Source organism: Neophocaena asiaeorientalis, unplaced genomic scaffold (assembly GCF_003031525.2).
Source record: "Neophocaena asiaeorientalis asiaeorientalis breed wild unplaced genomic scaffold, Neophocaena_asiaeorientalis_V1.1 scaffold296, whole genome shotgun sequence".
In the NCBI taxonomy this organism is placed as follows: domain Eukaryota; kingdom Metazoa; phylum Chordata; class Mammalia; order Artiodactyla; family Phocoenidae; genus Neophocaena; species Neophocaena asiaeorientalis.
The window spans coordinates 2,448,535-2,473,645 of record NW_020175084.1 but is presented as its reverse complement, the minus strand read 5'-3'; the positions used below and the strand labels follow the sequence as shown (position 1 = coordinate 2,473,645).

Here is a 25,111-nt window from a genome sequence, read left to right as displayed (position 1 = left end):
TGCATATATATATATATATATATATATATATATACCACACACAAACACACACACACACACACACACAGTAGTGTTCCAATAAAAATTTAACAATTGGCTCTCCGGGGGGAGGAATGCCTTGATTTGTAGAGTCAGCCAATTTCTATGTCTTAAATCTTACATGGTAGATTTCAAGCTACAATATGAGGTCAAAAAACTCATAGTTGGATGTATACAAGTGGCTCTCATGAGCTGCAAGAGTCAACTCCAGCACATGGCTATTCTATGTCTCCACATGATGCACACAAATACATCAGACACAAATATGTCATATAATATATATCATACATATGATTTCTCAAAATTAAGCCAGGAATATTTTCCTTTAAAATCATGTTGTGAAAGACTGAATCCATAATCATTTTAACTATAAATTGTTTAAGCCAGTCAACTATAGTTTAGAGCATGCGTAGAAGGTAGATAATTTAGTATTGTTACAGGTAGTTGGAATGGTTAAAAAATAGTTTGGTCTTTTCACATGCACATAGAGCCTACATGGCGTATTTTATAATTAATCATTAACATATTAAACTAAACAGGCATGCAAAAGAAATTGAGGAATATGCATTTCTAAAAATGAATAAATCAAACAACCACCTGAAAGCAGCAAAACTTTATATCTGAAGCATGAGCAAATGCCAAAAGCAACAATTTATGTACTGATACTTGGTTAATTTATCTTCATGGTGATTAATAGGGTGAATAAATATTTATTGGCATAAGAACATACTGAATCACATACTATATTAAAGTTATAATCCTGTCCTGAATTCTGTCTTTGGAATAGCACCAAGAAACATGCTGAGGGAGAACCTGAGCAGCAATTTTCAAATATTTATCAAGCTACTATTATATGCAAGGCACAACACTCAGGCACTGCATGATACACAAAGGTGAATACATACCATCTTTCTTCTCAGTGAATTTCAATCAATAAGGGTAATAAGACTATGTTTAAAATACTAAGGTACTAGTAGGACCCATATGAAGAAAAGATCCTATTCTTTGGGAAGATATGAAAAGTCTTTTGGAACAGATATAAAAAATATTTTGGAACAAGGTGTTATTTAATAAGAGAATACTTATGAATGGGCAGCATTCCAAAAGGTGGGGATCCAGTCAAAAGACAATGGTAATACAGGACCCTAGAATGGGTGTAGTATGAAAGGTGGAAAAACGTGGATTACAGAGGGCTATCCATGTCAGGGAGAGGTTACTAGGCTTAAATTATAAGTGATGCAAAGCCATTGGAGGCATTGATCAGTGGAATTATTGCTCAAACCTATAGTTTTGAAATATCAACTTAGGTAGAGACTGAAGTCTGGAAAATTATTTCAGGAAAACTTCAATCATAACGCTGTTAAAGGAAAGGCATGGTAATTAGATGTAAGACATCCAGCAAACAAAATTTTTAGGATGTAGAAAATGACTCAGTCATAAGGTGAGTATGGAGTAAAAATCAATCAGGGGTTTCAGGCTGGGAGGCTAAGAAAATAGAGCTGCCATTAATAGAAATGGGAATGTTGAGAAGAAATTTACTGCTGAGTGGGTGAGTCTAAATAGAGAGGATGTGTTTGATTTTAAACAAATTGAATCTGAATTGGCAGCAATCTCATGCATTCTGGCCAATATTTTAATTTCTCTATGACTAGTTATATTCATCATTAAATATTGTAGTGGAATTCATTTATTTTCCAGTCATTCCAGAAATAACAAACTGCTCTGTAAACTAGTCTTCAGCTTTATTCACATTAAATGTATTTCTTGCAAACTTAAAAAGGATTTACTCAGTCAGGACTCAGGTTCATCTATTCAGAGCATGTAGAAATTATTTATGTCAATAGCCTTAGACACTGTTCAGGAAAATTATCCAACACTTGGGATTAGTGCAAAAAATGAGCATGTAACTTTTTAATATCATACTTGAGCATTTTTTTTTTTTTTTTTGCAATACGCGAGCCTCTCACTGTTGCGGCCTTTCCTGCCGCGGAGCACAGGCTCCGGACGCGCAGGCCCAGCGGCCGTGGCTCACGGGCCCAGCCGTTCTGCGGCATGTGGGATATCTTCCCGGACCGGGGCACGAACCCGCGTCCCCTGCATCGGCAGGCAGACTCTCAACCACTGCGCCACCAGGGAAGCCCAATACTTGAGCAATTTTTAACAAGCCCTCTTAAGGGTCATCTGCCTGTTTTGTGGAACATAACTTTTTGGACTTAATATTCGCAATTGATTAGGGTCCAGACGTTTTACAACACTGTAAACTCGTAGAAAGCTGATAAAGTGAAACTGTTGGGGTTTTTTTCTGCCTGGTAGAAAACATAACCACAAAGATAGGTCTGGTTGCCCTGTAGGACATTTACAAGTTTTGATTTAATTTAGTAATCTTATTTCAGTGTTCTTTTTTCCACAGACTATGTAAATCCTAATTTCTCATATCTTCATGGAACTGCTATTCTGCCATTTCCCTCATTAATGAGTTAAAAGAAACTTCTTCATGCAATCACTTTATTTTTGCATAAGAATTATGGTTTTAATGATTAAAGAATTAGGCCTTAATAACATACAAACTTTGTTCCTTTACCAAATACTTAAACCTTTCTTCATATGGCAGACCATTCATTAACTAATGATTAATGGATCTCACTTGTACCATTTCTGATCCCATTTTTCCCACTCTGAGCTGTACAGTTTGCATAAAATGAATCATGGGAATAAGAAGACTTTTGTAGAAGTGTTGTGAAAGTATTGAAAAGAGAATTATGAATTTTTATGTCATCACAGATTAGTTGCTGTGGAGACCTGGTTGGGGCCAAGGGGAAAGTGGAGGAGGAGATGAGCAGAAGATGGGGCATTCTGGAGTGGGTGGCATGATTCTGAGCTCTTTATAAAAGGGAAAAAAGATGAATTCATGATAATTTCAAATAAAGATGACACTCTGCTAAACTTGTCCAGTCCCAGCCTGAGATGCTAGGTCACCCTTCACTGGATCCTGGTATTTCGTCTTCTTAATGATTATAAGAAAATATGTTCTGGCCATTATGGGAATTCTTAAGGTAAGGAGTCTTTCTGCCTTAGCAGGTGGTATCTTGAGGCTGTAGGATTCAGTCTTTGGGTTCTTTAATCAGCAGCAGATGGAACATGCAGGTAAGTTAGAAGCAGCTTCTACAGACCTGTATTGATATGGATGCTAGGCTGAATAAATAGGGTGGGTAGACTACCAACCCCAATGATTCCCTTAACCCTCTTTGAGGAAAGGGAAGACTTGAGATAGAATTGGACATTTCCTCAAATCTAGAGGTGAGAAACGCAGGTCATACAAGAATTGCCTCTGTTTGGGCATCAGAGTGGCTGTGGGTACAAACTAAAGAGCAGTTATCAGTGTGAAGAATTGATTAATTCATTCTACCTGTTTCCTGAAGCAAGTTAAAGTGCATGGTAACCTCCATACCACTATGGAGAAGACTATGGAAGTTCCCTAAAAAACTAAATATGGAACTACCATATGACCCAGCAATCCCACTCCTGGGCATAGACCCTGAGAAAACCATAATTCAAAAAGGCACATGCACCCCAATGTTCATTGCAGCACTATTCACAATAGCCAGGACAGGGAAGCAAGCTAAATGCCCATTGACAGATGAATGGATAAAGAAGATGTAGTACATATATACAATGGAATATTACTCAGCCATAAAAAGTAACAAAATAATGCCATCTGCAGCAACATGAACCTAGAGATTGTCATACTGAGTGAAGTAAGTCAGGCAGAGAAAGACAAATATCACATGATATCACTTATATGTGGAATCTAAAAAAAAATGGTGCAAATGAACTTATTTACAAAACAGAAATAGAGTCACAAATGTAGAAAACAAACTTATGGTTACCAGGAGGGAAAGGGAGGGGAGGGATAAATTGGGAGATTGGGATTGATATATATACACACTACTATACATAAAATGGATAACTAACAAGGACCTACTGTATAGCACAGGGAACTCTACTTAAACCTCTATAATAACCAATATGGGAAAAGAATCTAAAAAAGGGTGGATATATGTATATGTATAACTGATTCACTTTGCTATACACCTGAAACTAACACAACATTGTAAATCAACTATACTCCAATAAAAAGTATAAAAAAATAAAGATGGAAATGAAAAAATAAAGTGCATGGGAAAAAATTATACATCAAAGGTAGGACACCAGGTCTACTTTCCTCTAAACTAATAATCTGCAGTCTACATTTTTGCCAGCATGATCTGAGTGTTGTTTAAATCTAAAGATATTCTCTTTCTATTCAAAGCATAAGTCTTAGGAAAAATATACTAGCATTAATAAGTGTAAGTAAATTACCTCAAATAATTCTAAAGCACATTAGTAAATCAGTAAAATATGTATATGTACAAATGTGTGTTAGATTCTGTAGATTGCAAACTGAAAGATTTTCTATGCTGACTTTAATTGGATCTCATCTTGGTTAAGGCTTCAACTATGGTTACATCAACCTTGCTAAGAGTGCAAACATTAGAGTGAATGAAGGAAAAGGTTTTGGCTGGAGGGATTCCTGAACTCTACATTGACTTGGTGGTCAAGAGGGCATTATGGTTCTGAATTTTGATGAGGCACAGTTACCCTTTAACCAGCCCATGTTAACATTTCTTTAAGATTCCTTATTACCTTAAAATAAGTTCTGAAAGAACTCTTGTTCTAGGTCATTATAATCAGAATAATCAGAATGAATGCCACACTAAATATCAAAAGGAATAAAACTAAAATCATTTGAGGGAAAAAGAGTCATGTGATATTAGTTCATGTGCTCTATTGGCAATGTTATTGACCGCAATCTCTCCTTAAGGCCAAGAAAAATACACGAGTATTGGTTTATTGGTTATTCACTGAGAGTGAGTACCTGAAGGAGAAGGCTGTCCTTTCACAACGCCATTCTTAGTCTTTTCTTCTGAATTCATGACTTCCTTGTAAATAAGTTCTGTAAGAAACAGTTATCAGTGTTATAAAAGTCAATTTCCTCCTTAACCCAAAGAGGAGATTCATTAGTTACTGACAAGTAATAACATGTTGGTGAGGCTGAGTAAATTACAAACCAAGTGGAATTTCTTTACTCTTCTATTTCTACATTTTCTTGAAATAACACAGAGCCTGGCAAAAGTAAGTGCTCAATAAAGCATTTGACCAAGAAAATGTATGAAGAGTACACGTTACTTGTTTTCTGAATTCTTTGGGAGATTTCTGATGCATTCTAATTTTATCTCTTATGGATTTTAATGGCTCAGTTTTGAACCTCCATTTGTCTTTTATGTTCACTTCCTAAGAGATACACATATTCTTCTTGTGGCTTTATATTGTTACTTTCTATCAGTTTTCCAACTCTTATTCATCTTTTTGCTAGATTCAAATCTTGGATTTGTAAAACTAAACTTGCATAAAATCCAACATTAAAAAATTATTATATTTATTCCCAAACTTGCATCCATCTCTGGCTTTTTCATTACTAGAATTAAAAATATGTATATCTTCATTACTTTTTACTTTATAGCTTTTAGCTACAAATTATTCTGTGCCATTCATTCGTGCTTTGCAATGGCTTACAATTTACATAATCATCATCCTTTACAGGTATTTCTTCAGTTTTTCAGAATTTAGTCTATGTCCATCCTCCTCAAGTGATATTTATACCCTATCACTTACCTAATCATGAACACCTGAGTGCCTTCTGGTCCTTATTTAGATCAAATCAAGTCTTTTTCTGTCTATCATCCTCATCTTTTTTTTTACTTGATCTACTGTTAATATGTGCTTATTTTTCCATACTCTCCAACATGACCTCTTGAACAGGGGATTCTCTTTACTAACTTTATAACACTTTTTGCTCATTCTTACCGGTTGGTTTCCTCTTATATCTTCATTCTGGTATTTTCCTCAAATTTTTTTTTCTTTTCCAAACTTATAATTATTAATTCTTTCAAGGTTGTTCAAATGTTTCTTCCCTTCAGATCTCCCCTTTATGTTCCTCCTCATAATGACCTAATCATGTGTTATAATCTGCATTTGGCTTTATCATATTTATTCTACTCTGTGGTTATTTATGTTAGTGGAACAATTCTTCTCTACCTTGTCTTACGCTGACTATGACCTTGATCATGTAGTATGTGTTTGAAAAAGTTTTCTTGAAAAAAAAGTTAATTAATGTATTCATTTACTCTTTTCTTACTTTAAAGGAGAATAAGCCACTCAGATACATGAATTTTCATTTAAATTCTTGAGTCCTATAAATCAAGTGAATGAATTCATATATTCACTATCTTTTATTCTATGATGACTAAAACCATCTCAGGCATAATTTTATCCATTTTATGTGATAATTTTATGTATAAACATGGAATGCTTAATTCTGAAATTTTGAATTAAAGTTTGCCCTCCACCATGACAAATATTTTGACAATCAGTACTAATTTTTATAAAGTGTCAGTAATTAATTCCTTTCATTCTTGAGTAAATGCAATACTGTTATTAGTATGAAAAGACAGATGAAGTTTTAGGAGCTTTGAAAATGGTCTAAGAGGATAGCACTTAGAAAATCATCTGTTACTAAATTGTTTTAAAAGGAAAAGCCTTAAAGATGTTTTCTGAGTTTCAATAACGCAAAAGGTACGCTTATTTAAGCAGTAGGGTCACCTTTCCATTCTTCAATGGTGTGTTCTCTTTCATCCAGCTGTTTGTCGTATATCTGGGGTGGGGGCTGCAGAATAAAAACAGACAATAAACCTTCTGTAATAAACTAAAAATAACTAAACTCTTACAATGCATGAGAATATTTTGCTATTCATTGATTTTAGTGGTGATCAGAATCTCATATAAATTGTGGAGTAATTACAGTGGTACATAAGTTAAAATTTCCCCACAAACTTATGAAGGATTCATTTATATGCCAAATAAGCCAGCAGAATCCAAATCCTGAGAGCTCACTTCCCAAAACCTTCTGATTCAGAACTCAGGTGTAAGCAATTAATATTCAGTCTTTAAAAATCAAACAAGACGCTTGATTACAAGGACCCAGAGGCTATTTCCTCCATTCACTAGCCCTATAATAGAACCCTACTGAAACTATCCCAGACTGATAAGATTTTGTTCCATTTTAGACCCCTGTGAAAAAGACTCTTTGTTTTTTATTATTATTTTTTACATCTTTGAGTATAATTGCTTTACAATGGCGTGTTAGTTTCTGCTTTATAACAAAGTGAATCAGTTATACATATACATATGTTCCCATATCTCTTCCCTCTTGCATCTCCCTCCCTCCCACCCTCCCTATCCCACCCCTCCAGACAGTCACAAAGCCCGGAGCTGATCTCCCTATGCTATGCGGCTGCTTCCCAATAGCTATCTACCTTATGTTTGGTAGTGTATATATGTCCATGCCTCTCTTTCGCTTTGTCACAGCTTCCCCTTCCCCCTCCCCATATCATCAAGTCCATTCTCTAGTAGGTCTGTGTCTTTATTCCTGTCTTACCCCAGGTTCTTCATGACATTTTTTTTCTTAAATTCCATATATATGTGTTAGCATACGGTATTTGTCAAAGACTCTTTAATACCTCTCAACAGATCGTACTACTAGTCTCCAGTGTAAAGAAATATTTAGATCTAATCAATTTTTTGTGTGTGCAAAGCATCATAAAACATCTTTATACATAGCTGTGTGCCCTATATTTAAATGATTTAAGATATTTTACCCCCTCAGGCAGAAGCAGCTGCCAGTTGTCTAGAGAGATGGGTCACCTTGAACCCCTGAGTGGCCCCTGAGTTAACCCTCTCTAGGAGAAATGATGTGACAGGACCTTTAGTCTAACATTGAATCAGCATTCCTCTTGCTATGAGGAATTTGGACATGGAAAAAGAGAAATTTTCACAAATCTAGGTGCCTTCCAGGAAGGAAGGTCTCAGATAGATTCCCTGACCTCTTCCTCCCAATGTTTGGACCTAGGGAAATCTATCACAGTGACATAGAGTAGCTCCAACTCAGCTCAAGTAACACGGAAAGAAAAAAATCTCTTGGAAAAATAGAGGTGAGAGAGAAGAAGTTGAGGAGGTATATTGGCTAATAATGGCTTCAGGGCAAAGAAGAGCTACAAGATGTCTGGTGTCATGAGACGGGGTCCCAGAATTCATGCTGTCCAACACTCCAAAAGCAGCCATTTTTTGGGTAAGAAACTAACAGTTACTCAATAAAGTGACTCAGGTCTATTAGGACAGCATCCCTCAAAAATGGCTGTCGTAGGAACACTTCAGACAATATCTTCAGAGACAGCTTCTGACTTCTGTGGGAGGTTCTTTGGCCTGGGAGCAGTACCCTGATACCACAATGGTTCTTCTTTACTGCACGCAGAATCTCTGGTAGCCTGAATCACAACAGACATGAATACTCATCCTAGCCCTAATATGCTGGGGCAGCCTCACATACTACAGAAGTAGTTGGATATAAAAATATAAGACTTTGATTAGTCGTGGTAGGGCAATTTAACACAATACTGAATTACTGAGAAACATCTACTGATGAGGCCAGACATTCCTTTAAAACCTGTGATTGTTACTGGGACAGAAGGCTTTAAACCAGCTACTGGGATTCAGATGTGGCTGACTGAGTAGCCTTTACTGAAAGAGCTAAACAGAACAAGACCCCACCCTACCCCATGACACTAGTGAGGACACAGAAACACTGATTATGTAAAGTTAAGGGCACTGGGATGATTGAGCACTGCCCCCAGGACCTGACTGAGGGAGGACCTTCTACCCCAAACTATGAAGAACTTCCCAATTATAGGAATATGATGATTTAATGAATGAATGAGTAAAACAAAGTTATTTTTGAAAATCTGTGAAACTGTCATCTAAGTAAGCTAATGCAAAGCCAAACTCTGGTTATGTAAAGATGCTTCACCAAGTGGTAGGTTTTCTGCTTTGCCTCTTCCTGAGCTTGTATAAAGCTGTGGTCAGGTCCTCATCTAAGTGGGCCTTGTCCAGGTCCCCCGCAGACCAGTGTGCACAGCTCTCAGAGCTCACACCCCACCCAGAGCTCTGTGCATTGTTGGCGCCTCTTCTAACAATAGACTCAGCTCAGGATCCTGTGTGACTGGCTTCTCCATGCAGTGGACTTTTCCATTCAAGTTTCAAAATTAAACATGGCTCAAGGGTATAGTTTCTGTCAAAGTTCGTAAATGTTATTTTCTCTTTGCAACAGAACTATTTGAGAGAGGTTTTCCTTGGAGCTTTAGCATACAGCTGTTGCTGATGTAGAAAGCACGAAGTAATAGACTCTAACCACAAGCTACAAAGAAAGAAAGCAAAGTACTGAGTCCAAGATTGCTCCTTTCAATAAACCAATGGGCTGCTTTAAACACACTTGCATTATAGTTATGGTTGAAAGGGGTACATGTTCAGGGTTTGTTTGGGTTGTTTTTTTTTTTTAAAGAGAAGATTCAATCACCTGCAGTGGAAGAGTACTTCACATAAAGATGTCTTCTACATAAGAATATAAAATAGTAATTGACCAATAATCCAAAGAGAGTAATGTCATATTCAAACACATATATATATGTGCTCAGTCAGCAATTGTCACATGCAGTGGTCTATAACGCTCTCTGCCCCTCCCCGCTAAAGAGAAGCTAGTGGTCTACTGCTCTGTTGTTCCTTTTCCCCACTTTATTAAACAGAAAGGATTCTCTCTTGCTAGGTAACAGTCTAAATAAAAAAGAAATGAGGAGTGGGTATCATGAGAAGGGCCCCAGAGAGTATTTTAGGAGAGTTTAGTAGATTAGAACAATTTGAGATGTGAGAAAATTAAGGGTGAGAAGAAATTAAGAATAATTTATGGAGAGTTATTAGAGCCTATGATGTGCATGCTTTTGAATATTCTTCGAGACTGGAGATTCCCCTTCTACTATTTTGGAAGATTTGGGCTCTACTTCCCTGATTTAAATTCTTAGAGGAATTTATATGGGTTGCATAAACAGTAATGGATTAGATGTACTTTATGATGGTACTATATATACATATACTATTTGTTTCAATTAAATAAGATAAACACATGGCCAAATACGAGTCACTATGAGTTAGTAAATATTAGAATTAATTAATTAATTTATTAAATTCATTCATTCAATTAAGGTTTGGGGCACCTAGTATATGCTAAGCTATATTAGAAATTGAGATTTCAAAACTGAATAATGTTACTGCTGACCTCAAGGAGCTCACAATTTAGTGGGGTAAGACTTATGCAAAACAGATAATTAATACACAACATGATAAATGAAAGAAATTTGTAGGTGGTATATGGGAGCAGAGTAAAGAAACTGTAACAGAACTGCAGCAAAACCTTTTTCTTTTTGGAGTAGGTGACACCTGTACTAGTTCAGTGAGCAAAAGATGTCTTGGATATTGACAAGATAAAAAGGGAGAGAGAAAAAGATGACTCTAGGCCACAGAAGCTAGAGAACAGAATGGTGGTGGTGGTTGTAGTTGTGGTGGTGGTGAGGTTGGTGGTGGTATTGGAGGGAGGTGTGCTTCTGTGCTCCAGTGCACGCACATGCAAAGAGAACTGGAACCAGTTCTGTTATTATGAATTATAACTTATGTGGTCAGAAGTGACAAGAGATAAGAGCCATGAATAGAGAAGTAGATGGGTCAGGGAAAGGCTGGATCAAGGATGGATTTGGTTACCATGATTGGAATGAAGACTTCTTCATAATGGGGGAGAAACCACTGAAGAATGCAATAGAATGGTATGGCCAAATTTACAGCTGGATTGAAGAAAAACACAAACTGAATTCAGAGAGAAGAGTCAGGGAGCTGCTGGATGATCTAGAAAAAAATAAAAAGGTCTGACTGTGGTAGGGAAGGTAAAAATGGGTAGAAAATATGGATTCAAGAATACTTAATAAATATTAATAAATAAAATTGGTAGAATTTTGTTTTTGATTGAATGTGATGATGGGAAAGAAGAATGACTCCCAGATTTCTAAGCTGAATAGCTGGACAATGGCAATACTAGTGGAGCCAACTAAAAATATAGAATGGATAAAGGGAAATGAGCCTAAGTTCTATGTTGGCAGAGATGTCTATTTGATAATCAAATATATGATCTGATGTTCACAGGAATGCTGTTGGCTAGAGATGTGTAGATTTGAGACTATCAGCAAGAGGTGTTTGCTGAAATCATGGCAGTGGATGAGGTCACCCATGGATAGTATGCAGGTAGGAAGAGTATAGGGCCGAAGTGGACCCCTAACAGACACCAGAGTTTAAAGGTTGACCAGAGGAAGATAAGTCAAAGAAGGAGGATGAGGGAGAGGAGAAAGGAACATTTACAGAAATCATGGAGAATGAGAATATTACAATGTTATAGAAGTGATCAGAGTTTCAAAAAGAGGAACTGGAAGTTTCTTGGAAATGAAACAAATAAAGCTTTTGGCTTTCAAGGCACCAGAAAGGCATGATAGAAAACATGCTTCTGAAATCCACAAAGGTTTCCAAACCTCAGAATTGCCACCACACCCAGAAAGATCTAGGTCGGCTTTTGGTGGGGGACATCAATATGAGCTAGCACCTAAAACACTGGAACAATACAGAAGAAATATCTTCAATGCTAACATGGATATGGGATATGAATAAAAAAATAAACAAAAGGGAACTGCAGAACAGATTGTGACACTGAAAAAAAAAAAGGTAGTTATATGCTCTTAGATCTGCTCTCCCAACTATCTTTGAGGGCTTGATAAATGAAGAACACTCTTCTCCAATTAAGGGAGGCCACTTATTTTTTAGAGAAGATACTATATGCTAGGCTCTTTATATATACCCTTATAAACCTCAAGTCAGGAAACTAAGATTCAAAGAAATTTTTAAAAAATATCTTGAAGTCACATAGCTAATTAATGATAGAAATTTGACTAAAAGTTTAATTTAATTTAAAGAATTTAAAGAATAATTCAGAGCAAATAGTAATTGAGTTGAATCTAAAGTAAGGGATAATGAAGCACTATCTAAACAATATTTAAATCAAAATCTTTATAAAACAAGAAATAGAAAAATAAGCAAATAGGGTGACTGTATGTCTAAATTTGCCCAAAACAGTCCCAGTTTGTACTTGCTGTCCTTGCAGTTATTAATAGCTCTCAGCTCCTTCACTCATAAGTGTTGGGATGATAATTATGTGAGCATCCTATATGGCAATGTTGAAACATGCATATTAGGGATCTAAGTTATATGGCAATGGGAGGATGGAGAAAACAACTGAATTGCAGCATTTTTCTACCACTGAAGTCTCAACAATTGCAGCGGTATCCTTTCCTGCTCTAGGACATCATGTTAGCATTTACTTCCATTTTCTCCACTTTTAGGAATGTAAAACTCAGATAAAAAATATGGCTCTTGCCAAAAAAATACATAAAAGAGTACAGTTCTACATAAGAAAATTAGGATTGAGGAATATGGATTTTTGGGGGCATTCTCTTGAGTTCTTACTGCTGGACTTGATTTCTTGATGAAAAGATCTTTTTAATCAGTACCTATTCAAATTCCTAATTGATTCTCCCAAGGTGGAAGTTGCTCTCTCTTGTGACTTCATTTTATATCATATATTTAAGTGATACTTCTTTACTAAGTAAAATGTATGAATTTATTCTTTCCTTAATCTTCAAGATAATCCTGTTTTCAACAGCATCATAGAATGTTAGTGGTGGAAGAGAGCTGAGAGATTATCTAGTGCCACCTTGTTCAATTTGCAAATGAGAATATGAAAACTCAGAGATCATTAGGTGATTTGTCCATGGTCATAGAGTTAATTAGTGGCAGACTTAGGGATAAAATGAATGATTTCTTATAAGAAAAGATGGAATGAAGGAATTCTTAGGGTTAAAGACGTGCTAAACTGAATAATTCAACACTCACAAAAGATTTTCATTAATGACAAATTTGAGCCTACCACTCTGATTTCTGCTCCAATTTTCTGTCAGTCTACACATGTAGCTAGACTTGGCAATTATCACCCAAGCAGTCAACACATATTCTGAAATGCTTTTTGTTAAAATATTTTGGACAACATCAGGACCTCTACACATATGAAAGAGATGAGAACCAGATATGAAAAATCTAAACTGTACATAGTTGTTCCTTTTATTCATCTTTGAGCCCTGAATTAACATTTTTTCCATATCAGTCATGTTCTGACCATATGATAATCATCAAGATGTTGGTGTTTGTTTTCTGCTTCTTTTATCCTAATTAAGCATACAATATGGTTTTATTCTACTTTTTCTCTGCGTGTGTTTGCAGTCTTGTTGAAAATGCCAATGAAAGCTTTAAATAGCATTGTCTTTCTGTTTGTGCATTCTCTATTAATTCAGCAGCTGGATCAAAGAAAATGATATTATGTCCTATTGAAACACGCTTTGTTTTTTCTTATTAACCTTTGCAATTTGAGGATTGCCAAAAGATGTGTGATTCAACCAAGGCTTCAACCAAGAAGACTGAATTTTAGTACAAAGTTAAATCACAAAATCTGTTTAAGGAAATGTGCAAAATTCAATTTTAAATTTCCCTGACCCTACATATATAGAATAAGTTCTCCAAAAGTATTTAAAATTTCTGATGAATAGAACATCTTAAAATTTTAACCTCCTGATTGGAAAATAAACATTTATATAGAATTATTTTTTATATAACACTAAATATGTTTGTTTGCCTCTTTCTTTCTTTCTTTCTTTCTTTCTTTCTCTCTTTATTTGGCTAATGACACCATTTAGTATGTTCTACTTTTTTCTAAAACTTTATATTCTCTGTAGTACCAAGAAGAGTTCATTATCCACAATGAGGTTCAATGTTCACTTAACAGTCTTACCAACAATCTGCCAAGTTAATAAAAGTATAATAGCAATACACACAATCATCAAAATAATTGACTAAAAATAGTTATTTTTCAGTGTTACAATGTTTCTCTATTTTGTGACCTTACTATGCAGTAAACAATGACTTGGTTTCCAATCACCAAAAATTTAATTGCCTCTAAAAGTAGACAAAGAGAAACTTGTAATACACATCAGTTGATTTTTAAAAATTGTTTACACAGGTTTTAGGAAGTATGTCTGTGCTCTTGAATAGAAATTAAACTATCTAATACTACAGATGAAGCAAATGCCCTTTAAAAGTCTGATGAGTTGAAAGTACTCCACAATAGGGGGATAAAAGGTTAATAAAATCTGTCTCTGGAAACTATCTGATTAATTCTTCTTCTTTCTTTAAGTTATCTTGCATTGGGTCCCCAAGGAGGGCCCAAGAAGGGGATTCACGTGCAGGTGATCATTCGAAGAAGTGCTCTTGGGGGCATCCTGTAAGGGAGGGAAGGAGGACGGACAGAGAAACATGAATGACACTACAATTAATGACCTTAACGAGAACTGTTTCGGTGCAGAAGTCAGACTGATCTGTGTGAAAGAGGAAGTGTGAGGTAAGAAATATGACTTAATGACAACTTATGAGACTTAGGACTACTTATGAGACTGGGTAACACCACTGAGAAGTATTTTGCAGGGGGTGGTGAAGAACTGAGAAGCTTTGGCAATTTGGATTTGAAGGGGACTGAGGGAGGCGTGTAGAATGACTCCTAGGGATTTGGTTCAATCACCTGGGTGGAAAGTAATGCCATGGATTGAAAGGTGTGATGTGGGGGGGAGAAGGAGTCGGTTTTGGGTGACAGGGGATATGAGTCCAGTTCAAAATTCAACATGTTAATTTTGAGATACCAATCTAAATGTTAGTTATTGTTAGATTTATGGATCTGGAACTCAGGACGGCCGTATGTAACAATGCATAGATTTGAAAGTCATTTGTAGTAATTAAAGTTAAGGGTTGGTCAAAGATACCAAAAATTCCCATGGAAAAAAGAAAATAGGGCTATAGGAGAGGACTCCTGGGATCCCCAATTCTAAGGGAGGAGAAAACAACTCAGACAGCACTGCTGACTGGAGAACAGGAGTGCTGTCACCACAGTAATCAGTGGGGAATGTATCAGAAAGGAGGACATTTTCAGCCTATTCAAATGGCAAAGATGGACAAGATGCCAATATTCTTTGGACTTGGGCCTTAGGAGGGCACTGGTGATCTTAGAGAAAGCAATTTCAAGGCTTGAGAAATGAATTAGAGTAATTGTGAGTAAACAAAGTCTAATTCTTTACAGAAACCTGGCTATAAAGATGGAAGGTACTTCCATTGCTAATAGTGTAGTAAAAAAAAAAAAATAACAACTTTGATTCTTCTTTAAAATGAAGGCAGCTAGAGCATGTTTATCTGTATAATCACCAGTGGAAACCGAAAGATAGGACACACACAGGAAAAGAAGAGACCCACAAGCAGAAAAGAAAGACCATATGTAAAAAACAACTGTATCCTGGGTTTTTCTGGACTTTGTGTAACTGATTCTATTACAGCTTTATCACTTTCATCCTTGACATCTTCAGAATCTTAGTACCATACATACAAAGTTGATTTTCATATATTATCTCATTTAGTCCATATAACAACCCTCCTCTTCTAGGCATACAACTGAAGTACAAAGAAATGACACAACCTATCAGTAAGTGGCACAGACAGCATTTAAACCCAAATCTATCTGAATGTAAAATCCATGTTTTTTGCATTTTTCCACCCAACTATAGCTTATAATATAGTTCACGGTAATTTAACCTGTTGAAATAAGTACATTTAAAAGTCTTCTTAACCAACCAAAGCAACAGAGAACAACAGGGAAAAAAGTCAATGCTGTCTCTAGCTGGAGGAACCCTCACAATGCTATTAATTAGTATTACGGATATAAATTTCAAAGTCCACTCAATAGAAAGGCCAGTGTGTGCACTGTATTGTGATGCTGCCACCTTGTGGTTGGAAAAAAGACAAACATTAAGTATGAGTTCATCACTTTAATCAAATTACTCTCACCCATGGGTTCTCCATTTTGGTTGCATGTTGAAATCATCTGGAAGTTTTAAAAATGCTGATGCCTGAATCCCAGCCCCAGAGATTTTTATTTACTTGGCCTGGAGTGAGATCTGGGCACCAGGATATTTTAAAACTCCCCAGGTAATTCTAATGTGCAGCCAAGATTACGACCTCTGTTCTAACTCCTATACAGTAATCAAAGCAAGTTTTGTCATTTGCCTAAGTATGCTTCATGTGTATAGATGAAAGAGAAAATATTCAAGAGAAAGTAAATGATTTCCTCTCAGTCTTCAATGATATCTACTTCTTGGGAGAAAAAAAAATGTTTTGTAAACAGAAATCATCATGTGCTATGGTTTTGAAGAACAGGAACAGAGAGATTTGTGGATTATAATCAAAGTGGACACCAGATTTGTATCTCTTAATCAGATTCAGCCTTTGTCAAAAGAGAGAGAGGAGAACTCTGAGTTTCTTGAATAAGTCACAGAACTCCTCACAGGAACAATGGAAAGAGCACGGAACTCAGAGCACCCTTGACTCTGATACTAAGAAGACAAGTGACCTTGGGCAAGTCACTTAATTTGCAATGAGTCTTAATTATCTGGAAAAAGTTTCACATGCTGCTTTATTCCAGAGGAAACTAATTTCAAATGTATAACAGGTAATTCAACACACCTCTCTTGAGAACTTGCAATGTGCAAAACATTGTACTATACTTTGTTACATTTGGAAAGCACTAATGTTGTTTGGAGACCACAGCACTAAGTGACCAGAGGAAATTTTAAAAGCTAGTAATGCAAATTGTAATTATAATGTAAACTGAATGTAATTTAAAAACTTAATTTAATAAGTTAATAATGTTCCAATAGCTTAGCAAGGAAGTTAAATTCAGTTTTCTCTATTTTTCTCTTCTATTCTACAGCTTTCTCAGATATTAGGTCACAAATTTATTAGCTTTATACCATTAAAAGTTTAATCATTACTTGAAAATGGAAATTCTCTTTACTGTTCTTTGGAAGTTAAATTTTTCTATGGTTCTCTAATTGAAAAGGCTAAGTAATTGCACCATCAATCACCCAGTGTCCAAGTCATAAATCTTTTTTTCATTCATTCATTTAACATATATTTATTAACCAACTACTATATGCTATGTAATCCTTGAATCCTACCACCATACACCTTAAATCTAACCATTTATAAGTCATGTTGATTGCTAGCTTCTAAAAGTCTCTTAAATCTTTTGCCCATGTCTATTCTCAGGCCACCATCAGTTCTAACCTATGTTACTACAGATTTATCCCCCTGCCTTCCATCTTCCTTTTCTCTACTCCAGTCTCACTTTGCATATAGAGTGATCTTTCAGAAGTTCAAATCAGATAATGCTGTTGTTCTGCTTGCTAGGTTTTTTTTATTTTTAATTGAAGTATAGTTGATTTACAATATGATATTATTTTCAGGTGTACAACATAGTGATTCATAATTTTTATAGATTATACTTCATTTAGAGTTATTATAAAATATTGGCTATATTCCCTGTGCTGTACAATATATCCTTATATTATTTACTGTATATATAGTAGTTATGAATGGCTTCCCTTCACCCTTAGGATAGAGTGCATGCTCCATCATGTTTTCCTTCCTTATCTGGTCCCTGTTTGCCAGCCCCAATTTCTCCTTACCCTTCTCCATTGAGTAACCCCCAAAGATCTGCAGCTCTCCCAACCTTCTCTTGACTCTGAGTTTCTTAGCTCTCTCTCTTTTTTTAAAAATCTATTTATTTTACTTATTTATTTTTGGTTGTGTTGGGTCTTTGTTGTTGCACGTGGGCTTTCTCTAGTTGCGATGAGCAGGGGCTACTCTTCGTTGCGGGCTTCTCATTGCAGTGGCTTCTCTTGTTGCAGAGCACAGGCTCTAGGCACCCGGGCTTCAGGAGTTGTGGCTCGCAGGCCCTAGAGCGCAGGCTCAGTTGTTGTGGCGCATGGGCTTAGTTGTTCTGTGGCATGTGGGATCTCCCAGACCAGGGCTCGAACCTGTGTCCCCTGCATTGGCAGGCGGATTCTTAACCACCGTGCCACCAGGGAAGCCCAACTCTGAGTTTTTTGCACAACACTTTCTTCTGCCTTTTTTTCTTCATTTGGATAATTCCTGCTGTATCTTTAATGTTTCTTTTTAGATATTAATCCCTCCAAGGAGCCTGCTCTAATTCACATTACTGAGTTGAGTTTTTTCTATGTGCTTCAATAAGCTTAAAATTTGGACTACTTATCACTCAACATTTACTGGTTTTACTTCTCACAAGATTGTGGGGACAAAGTCTTGAGGACAAATATTGTATCTTCATTCACCAGAGCCTAACACTCCACATAGCATACAATAAATATTCAACAAGCCTTCTTTGAGAAGATAACGTCTGAGCAAAGAGTTAAATGAAATAATGGAGGGAGCCATGTGGATTTATATCTTTATGATTTAAAAAAAATCTGCTGTAAGTCTCTTCAGATTTCCCTGGAAATAAAACAAACAGACAAGGGATGCCGCTATTTCTTATCAATATGTGTATAACTGGTAGTACACATCTGGACTACATTTAAATGTTCCATTACATACCCAGTCCTTATATTTCACCAAATCATCTAAGTCAGATTCTGTGCCAAATACCAAAATTCTGTCTACATCTCATTCTCCACTATCAAACAACAACAAAATTTCACCATTTTTAGGAAACATAATCATCATGAACCAGGTAACCATTCTGGGTTGGAGGGAGATGGAAGGATCTTGATTCTTCTTTTGCTTCCACCTTCAAATATTGTGCAATAAATTCGGTAAAGAGAGCGTTAGAGAACAAGTTGTTTTATTTGAATTACTTAAAGAATCAGTAATTAATGCTCTCTAAGACTGTTGTGAATTACTAGCCACCTCTTTTATATTATCTGTTACTGGCATTGAAACCAAATTCTCAACCAAACTGTCAACCACTTATTTTATCTTTTGCGGCAAAGGTGACTTGCGACCAATTTAGCTTACGACAAAGATACCAAACAGATGCACTCAGTAGGTAAAGCAGAATTTCTGCTCTCAAGGAATATTAAAGCAGTGGAGTCAGGGAGATAGACCTAAAAATGGATTATTTCAGCATAATATGTGATATGATGATGGCATGTGGAAGGTTCTAAAGAAAAAAATGTTAACCTAAAACTCTGAGAAGCAACGTATTTTATTGCAAGACTTTCCATGGCAAAAGGCCATATTACCCTCAATCATACATTATAGGACAAGAATAAGCTAAAAAAGAGCTAGAAAAACGTTCTGGGTGAAAAGTTAGCACAGCTAACACAAATATTGCTGAGTCAGCCTGTTAAGACCATGTGCCATTTGCACCTCTGCCCTACAGTCACAAAGCTGAAGCAAAAGGAGCAGGGGAATAGAAAGACCTTCAGCACTCCTATATCAGTCACATGACTCAATAACAATTCACACAAGACATTAACCAGAGGAGATCATACTCCTCTAGTTAATGTAAATGAGTAGAGTAGCCCCAGGATAAGAATCCACAATGAATAAAGAAACATAGTTACAGAATTAGAAACTCTACCAAGGAAAACTGATTTGCCTATTCTTTACTGCCATTATAGGAATACTACTGCATTTTAACATAAAATTTAGTATTTTTTCTATTCCAAAATATTTTATTTAAAAATATACGCTTTTGTTTTTGAATTTTATTTTTGTATACAGCAGGTTCTTATTAGTCATCCATTGTTTTTTTTGTTGTTGTTGTTTTTTTACGTACGCGGGCCTCTCACTGCCATGGCCCTCCCGCCGCGGAGCACAGGCTCCAGACGCACAGGCCCAGTGGCCACGGCCCACGGGCCCAGCCGCTCCGCGGCACGCGGGACCCTCCCAGACTGGGGCACGAACCTGCGTCCACCGCATCGGCAGGCAGACTCCCAACCACTGCACCACCAGGGAAGCCCTAGTCATCCATTTTATACATATTAGTGTATACATGTCAATCCCAATCTCCCAATTCATCACACTCACACACACACACACACACACACCACTTTCCCCCCTTGGTGTCCATACGTTTGTTCTCTGTGCCTCTATTTCTGCCCTACAAACCAGTTCATCTGTATCATTTTTCTAGGCTCCACATATATGCGTTAATATACGATATTTGTTTTTCTCTTTCTGACTTACTTCACTCTGTATGACAGTCTCTAGATCCATCCACGTCTCTACAAATGACCCAATTTCCTTCCTTTTTTTTTGCAGTACACGGGCCTCTCACTGCTGTGGCCTCTCCCGTTGTGGAGCACAGGCTCCGGATGCGCAGGCTCAGCAGCCATGGCTCACGGGCCTAGCTGCTCCGCGGCATGTGGGATCTTCCCGGACCAGAGCACGAACCAGTGTCCCCTGCATCGGCCAGCGGACTCTCAACCACTGCGCCACCAGGGAAGCCCAATTTCCTTCCTTTTTATGGCTGAGTAATATTCCATTGTATATATGTACCACATCTTTATCCATTCATCTGTCGATGGGCATTTAGGTTGCTTCCATGTCCTGGCTATTGTAAATAGTGCAATGAACATTGGGGTGCATGTCTTTTTGAATTATGGTTTTCTCTGGGTATATGTCCAGTAGTAGGACTGCTGGGTCATATGGTAATTCTATTTTTAGTTTTTTAGGGAACCTCCATACTGTTCTCCATAATGGCTGTATCATTTTACATTCCCACCACAAGTGAAAGAGGGTATGGTTCTTTGGGGTCTTTTGTGTCTCCATACAAATTTTAAGATTTTTTGTTTTAGTTCTGTAAAAAATTTGACAGGGATTGCATTGAATATGTAGATTGCTTTGGGTAGTATAGTCATTTTCACAATGTTTATTCTTCCAATCCAAGAACATGGTATATCTCTCCATCTGTTTGTATCATCTTTAATTTCTTTCATCAGTGTCTTAGAGTTTTCTGCATACAGTTGTTTCATCTCCCTAGGTAGGTTTATTCCTAGGTATTTTATTCTTTTTGTTGCAATGGTAAATGGGAGTGTTTCCTTAATTTCTCTTTCAGATTTTTCATCATTAGTGTAAAAATATACACTTTTTAAATTACGAGTTTCTACTTTTTTTCTCTCCTAGCACTGATCTCTCTGAAAATCTTAGAACATGACATAAAGATTTTGGATCAATGCAATTTTTCAATTAGGTATAAAGTGCTCTGCTAATCTAGTAATTACTGCCCCTTCTACCTACCTAGATTCCATACGCTTAGCACATTATATAAGTAAATGTTCATGTACCAGTTTTTTTGTTTTTTGTTTTTTTTTTTTTTTTGCCGTATGTGGGCCTCTCACTGTTGTGGCCTCTCCCGTTGCAGAGCACAGGCTCTGGATGTGCGGGCTCAGCGGCCATGGCTCATGTTTTCATCAGTGTCTTAGAGTTTTCTGCATACAGTTGTTTCATCTCCCTAGGTAGGTTTATTCCTAGGTATTTTATTCTTTTTGTTGCAATGGTAAATGGGAGTGTTTCCTTAATTTCTCTTTCAGATTTTTCATCATTAGTGTAAAAATATACACTTTTTAAATTACGAGTTTCTACTTTTTTTCTCTCCTAGCACTGATCTCTCTGAAAATCTTAGAACATGACATAAAGATTTTGGATCAATGCAATTTTTCAATTAGGTATAAAGTGCTCTGCTAATCTAGTAATTACTGCCCCTTCTACCTACCTAGATTCCATACGCTTAGCACATTATATAAGTAAATGTTCATGTCCCATTTTTTTTTTTTTTTTTTTTTTTTTTTTTTTTTGCCGTATGTGGGCCTCTCACTGTTGTGGCCTCTCCCGTTGCAGAGCACAGGCTCTGGATGTGCGGGCTCAGCGGCCATGGCTCATGGGCCCAGCTGCTCCACGGCATGTGGGATCTTCCCTGACCAGAGCACAAACCCGTGTCCCCTGCATCGGCAGGCAGACTCTCAGCCACTGCGCCACCAGGGAAGCCCCATGTACCACTTTTATACACAGATGTTAACAGAAAAAAAAAAGTAGCAAATATTATTGTAAATCCATTTCTATTCTAAATTTCATGATTACATAAATTATTAAAAGACCCCCTTTGTAAAGAATAATAGAACTTTTTAAAGGATACTGAGACATAGTTCAATGAGCACTGGCTTAGAACCAAGGATTTTGGCTGTGGACGGTGTAAAAGTCATTTTAAAAATTTGTACAATAGGAATAACAGTACCCCGAAGTAGTGGTAGGGGTTCTTTTGGCTGGGGTAATGCAGAATAAGAACATGGATGGGAAGGTTAAATAAAATAGTCAATACAAAGGTTATTAAAACATCTCCTTAATTCAATTAATTCTTTTGAAAATCTGCAGTGTGCTAGGAACAAGTAGTTACACAGATGATGCAGATGAATGAGACAAAACCCTTGTCCTCAAGTTGTTCTTAGAGTAATAATTTCTAAGGTATCTGTGGTGGGGACAGAATGCTGAGGGGGTGGGGCAGTGATTGGGTAAGGAACAGAATCACCTGAGGATGAAAGGTTATTTCTAATTAATAATTTGCTCACAAGATTCTAACATATCCCACACATCCCATTAAGAATCATCTCTTATGAAACAGACTTGCAGACTTCAAAAACAAAATTATGGTTACCAAAGGGGAAAAGTGGGGGGAGGGATAAATTAGGAGTTTGGGATTAACATATACTCACTACTATATGTAAAACAGATAATCACTGAGGATCTAATGCACAGCACAGAGAACTCTACTCAATATTCTGTAATAACCTATATGGGAAAAGAATCTGAAAAAGAATGGATATATGTATATATATAACTGAATCACTTTGTTGTACACCTGAAACTAACACAACATTGTAAATCAACTATAATATAAAATGAAAATTAAATTAAAAAAAAGAAAGAGAATCTCATGTCATATAGATTACAACCATTAGGTTGAAACTATTTCAATTATACTCACAAACTAAAAAGTCCCTCTTTAGTAACATGATGTGTTTTTAAAGTTTATTTGAGCATTTTCACATATAATATCCTATCTCTTCAAATGCTGTTAGGGCATTTCATAGATGCAAATTACTTGTGACAATTATACCACCAAAAACATCTTGGAATCTGTCATTCTTTTTTTCATCTTCACTGTCATTGAAATTCATTTTATCATCTTTTTTTTTTTTTTTTTTTTTTTTTTGCGGTACGCGGGCCTCTCGCTGTTGTGGCCTCTCCCGTTGCGGAGCACAGGCTCTGGACGCGCAGGCTCAGCGGCCATGGCTCACCGACCCAGCCACTCCGTGGCCTGTGAGATCCTTCTGGACCAGGGCACAAACCCGTGTCCCCTGCATCGGCAGGCAGACTCTCAACCACTGCACCACCAGGGAAGCCCTATTTTATCATCTTTTATCTCAACTACTTCACCAGCTTCTTAACTGGTCTTTCTTCTAATAGTCATCACCCCAACCAGTCAGAAAGAATGGTCTACCTAAAACAGACATCTCTGATTAATATTCTTACGGTCACTCCTTCTGTGCTTCCTGACCTGGTATCTTCCTTGGTCATGTTGAATTACCTCACACAGTTCCTCATATTAACTGCAAGAAGATGTCTCTTCTCTCCTGGACTTTGAACACATTGCCTCCTTTGTTCAGAAGATCCTACTCTGCTAGTCCCATTTCATTTGGCTAACTCTTGCCCATCCTTTTCATCCCATTTAAGACTTTTCTTCCTCCTGAAAGTCTCATTTGTCTACTAAAAGATGGGTAATGCATTATTCTTTTGGCGTCTGTAGTACCTTGTGCCTCCTTTTCATAGAATTTACCAGAGTGGTTAAAACTTCTCATTTACTTGTCTATCAAACTTACTATATTATAAGCAACTAAATAATAGGAACTAGGTCTTTTTATTGTTATAATTAATGAATTCTCAATGGCCATATGTAATTGAAGCTCAATAAAAATTTAGGGAATGAAAGAAGTGAACCCATCCAAGGTAGGATGAGGCCTTGAGTCCCTGTCTAATTGTGGATCCTGAGTGGTTTCCATTGTGCTCTACTGTACCCCTATATGACGATTTTGGTCTCCACACTCTGTAGCTCTTTGTCTTCGCCCATTGCCTAGAACCCCTTGGTCTGAGGAAGCTAGGGTGTTTGCCACAATATTATAAATTAACTCATTGCAAGTCAAATTTTTGCTTTGTTGCTAAGCCTTCTATTCATGGCGGAGCTACTCATTACTTAAGAACTTCTCTGTGAGTGTATGTGCAAGAATTCTGGCTAGGAATAAACTTTTCTTTGTGATTAAATAGGATTCACAAGGCGATGGAACAGGGAACATGAGCAAGCCTACTTCAGAAAAAGAAGTGGTGACAGATTGCTGTACCATGATGACAGCATTCTGGTGTATATGTCATGAAACGAAGTCACCAAAAATGCTTTCTGTGGGACTTAGTCCAAAATAACAAACATCTTAGATAAGACATTTTCATTAAAAGTGCCTGAAGCATAGCTATTTTATCCCTCTCTTCTTTCAGAGGAACATGAAAAGAATTCAGTTTTCAAAAAGCACATAAAGATGGAAATCAGATCCTCCCTGGAATTAGAAACTGTGGGGAATTTCTTTCGGTTATCAATTAAAAGCATTTTTCATAAGCAACAAATTCCATTCTTTCACAAGATATTGTGGGCCAATATTCCACAAATGACCCTGTGAGTCCCAGATTAAACCTGTAGCAAGTTATAGAAGTGGTTTTATCATTCTTACGACTGTCTTGCCATTCAAAAGAGACATAATAATTTTATTACAGCATATACTCTGTGAAAGACCATAAACTTTTTAATAGACTTATAAAAAGGGAGTGTAACCTTTTCAATATTCTGTCTCATCGTTGCATGAATCCATTCTGCCCTCTCCTCACATGTAATGGATGCCCCAGGGCCTAAGCAATGGTTCCACACTTGGGAAGAAAATGTTCACAACAAGCCTTTTCCCTGAATCTGAAGGTTACCACGATTTAGCACTCAAGAACACTTCCTGGC

The 25,111-nt window shown here is 36.8% G+C and overlaps 1 protein-coding gene across 6 annotated transcripts in view; it reads right to left on the bottom strand.

The window, feature by feature from the left end:
- The window catches only part of MAPK10 (mitogen-activated protein kinase 10), a 338,212-nt gene that overhangs the window by 8,475 nt on the left and 304,626 nt on the right, over positions 1-25,111 (bottom strand). For all 6 annotated transcript variants that reach the window (XM_024764175.1, XM_024764173.1, XM_024764172.1 and 3 more), the window contains 2 exons: positions 6,739-6,802; positions 4,955-5,032 (listed from right to left, as the gene is read on the bottom strand). In XM_024764175.1, coding sequence (XP_024619943.1) covers positions 4,955-5,032; positions 6,739-6,802 — 142 coding nt within the window. The remainder of the gene's footprint in view (positions 1-4,954; positions 5,033-6,738; positions 6,803-25,111) is intronic.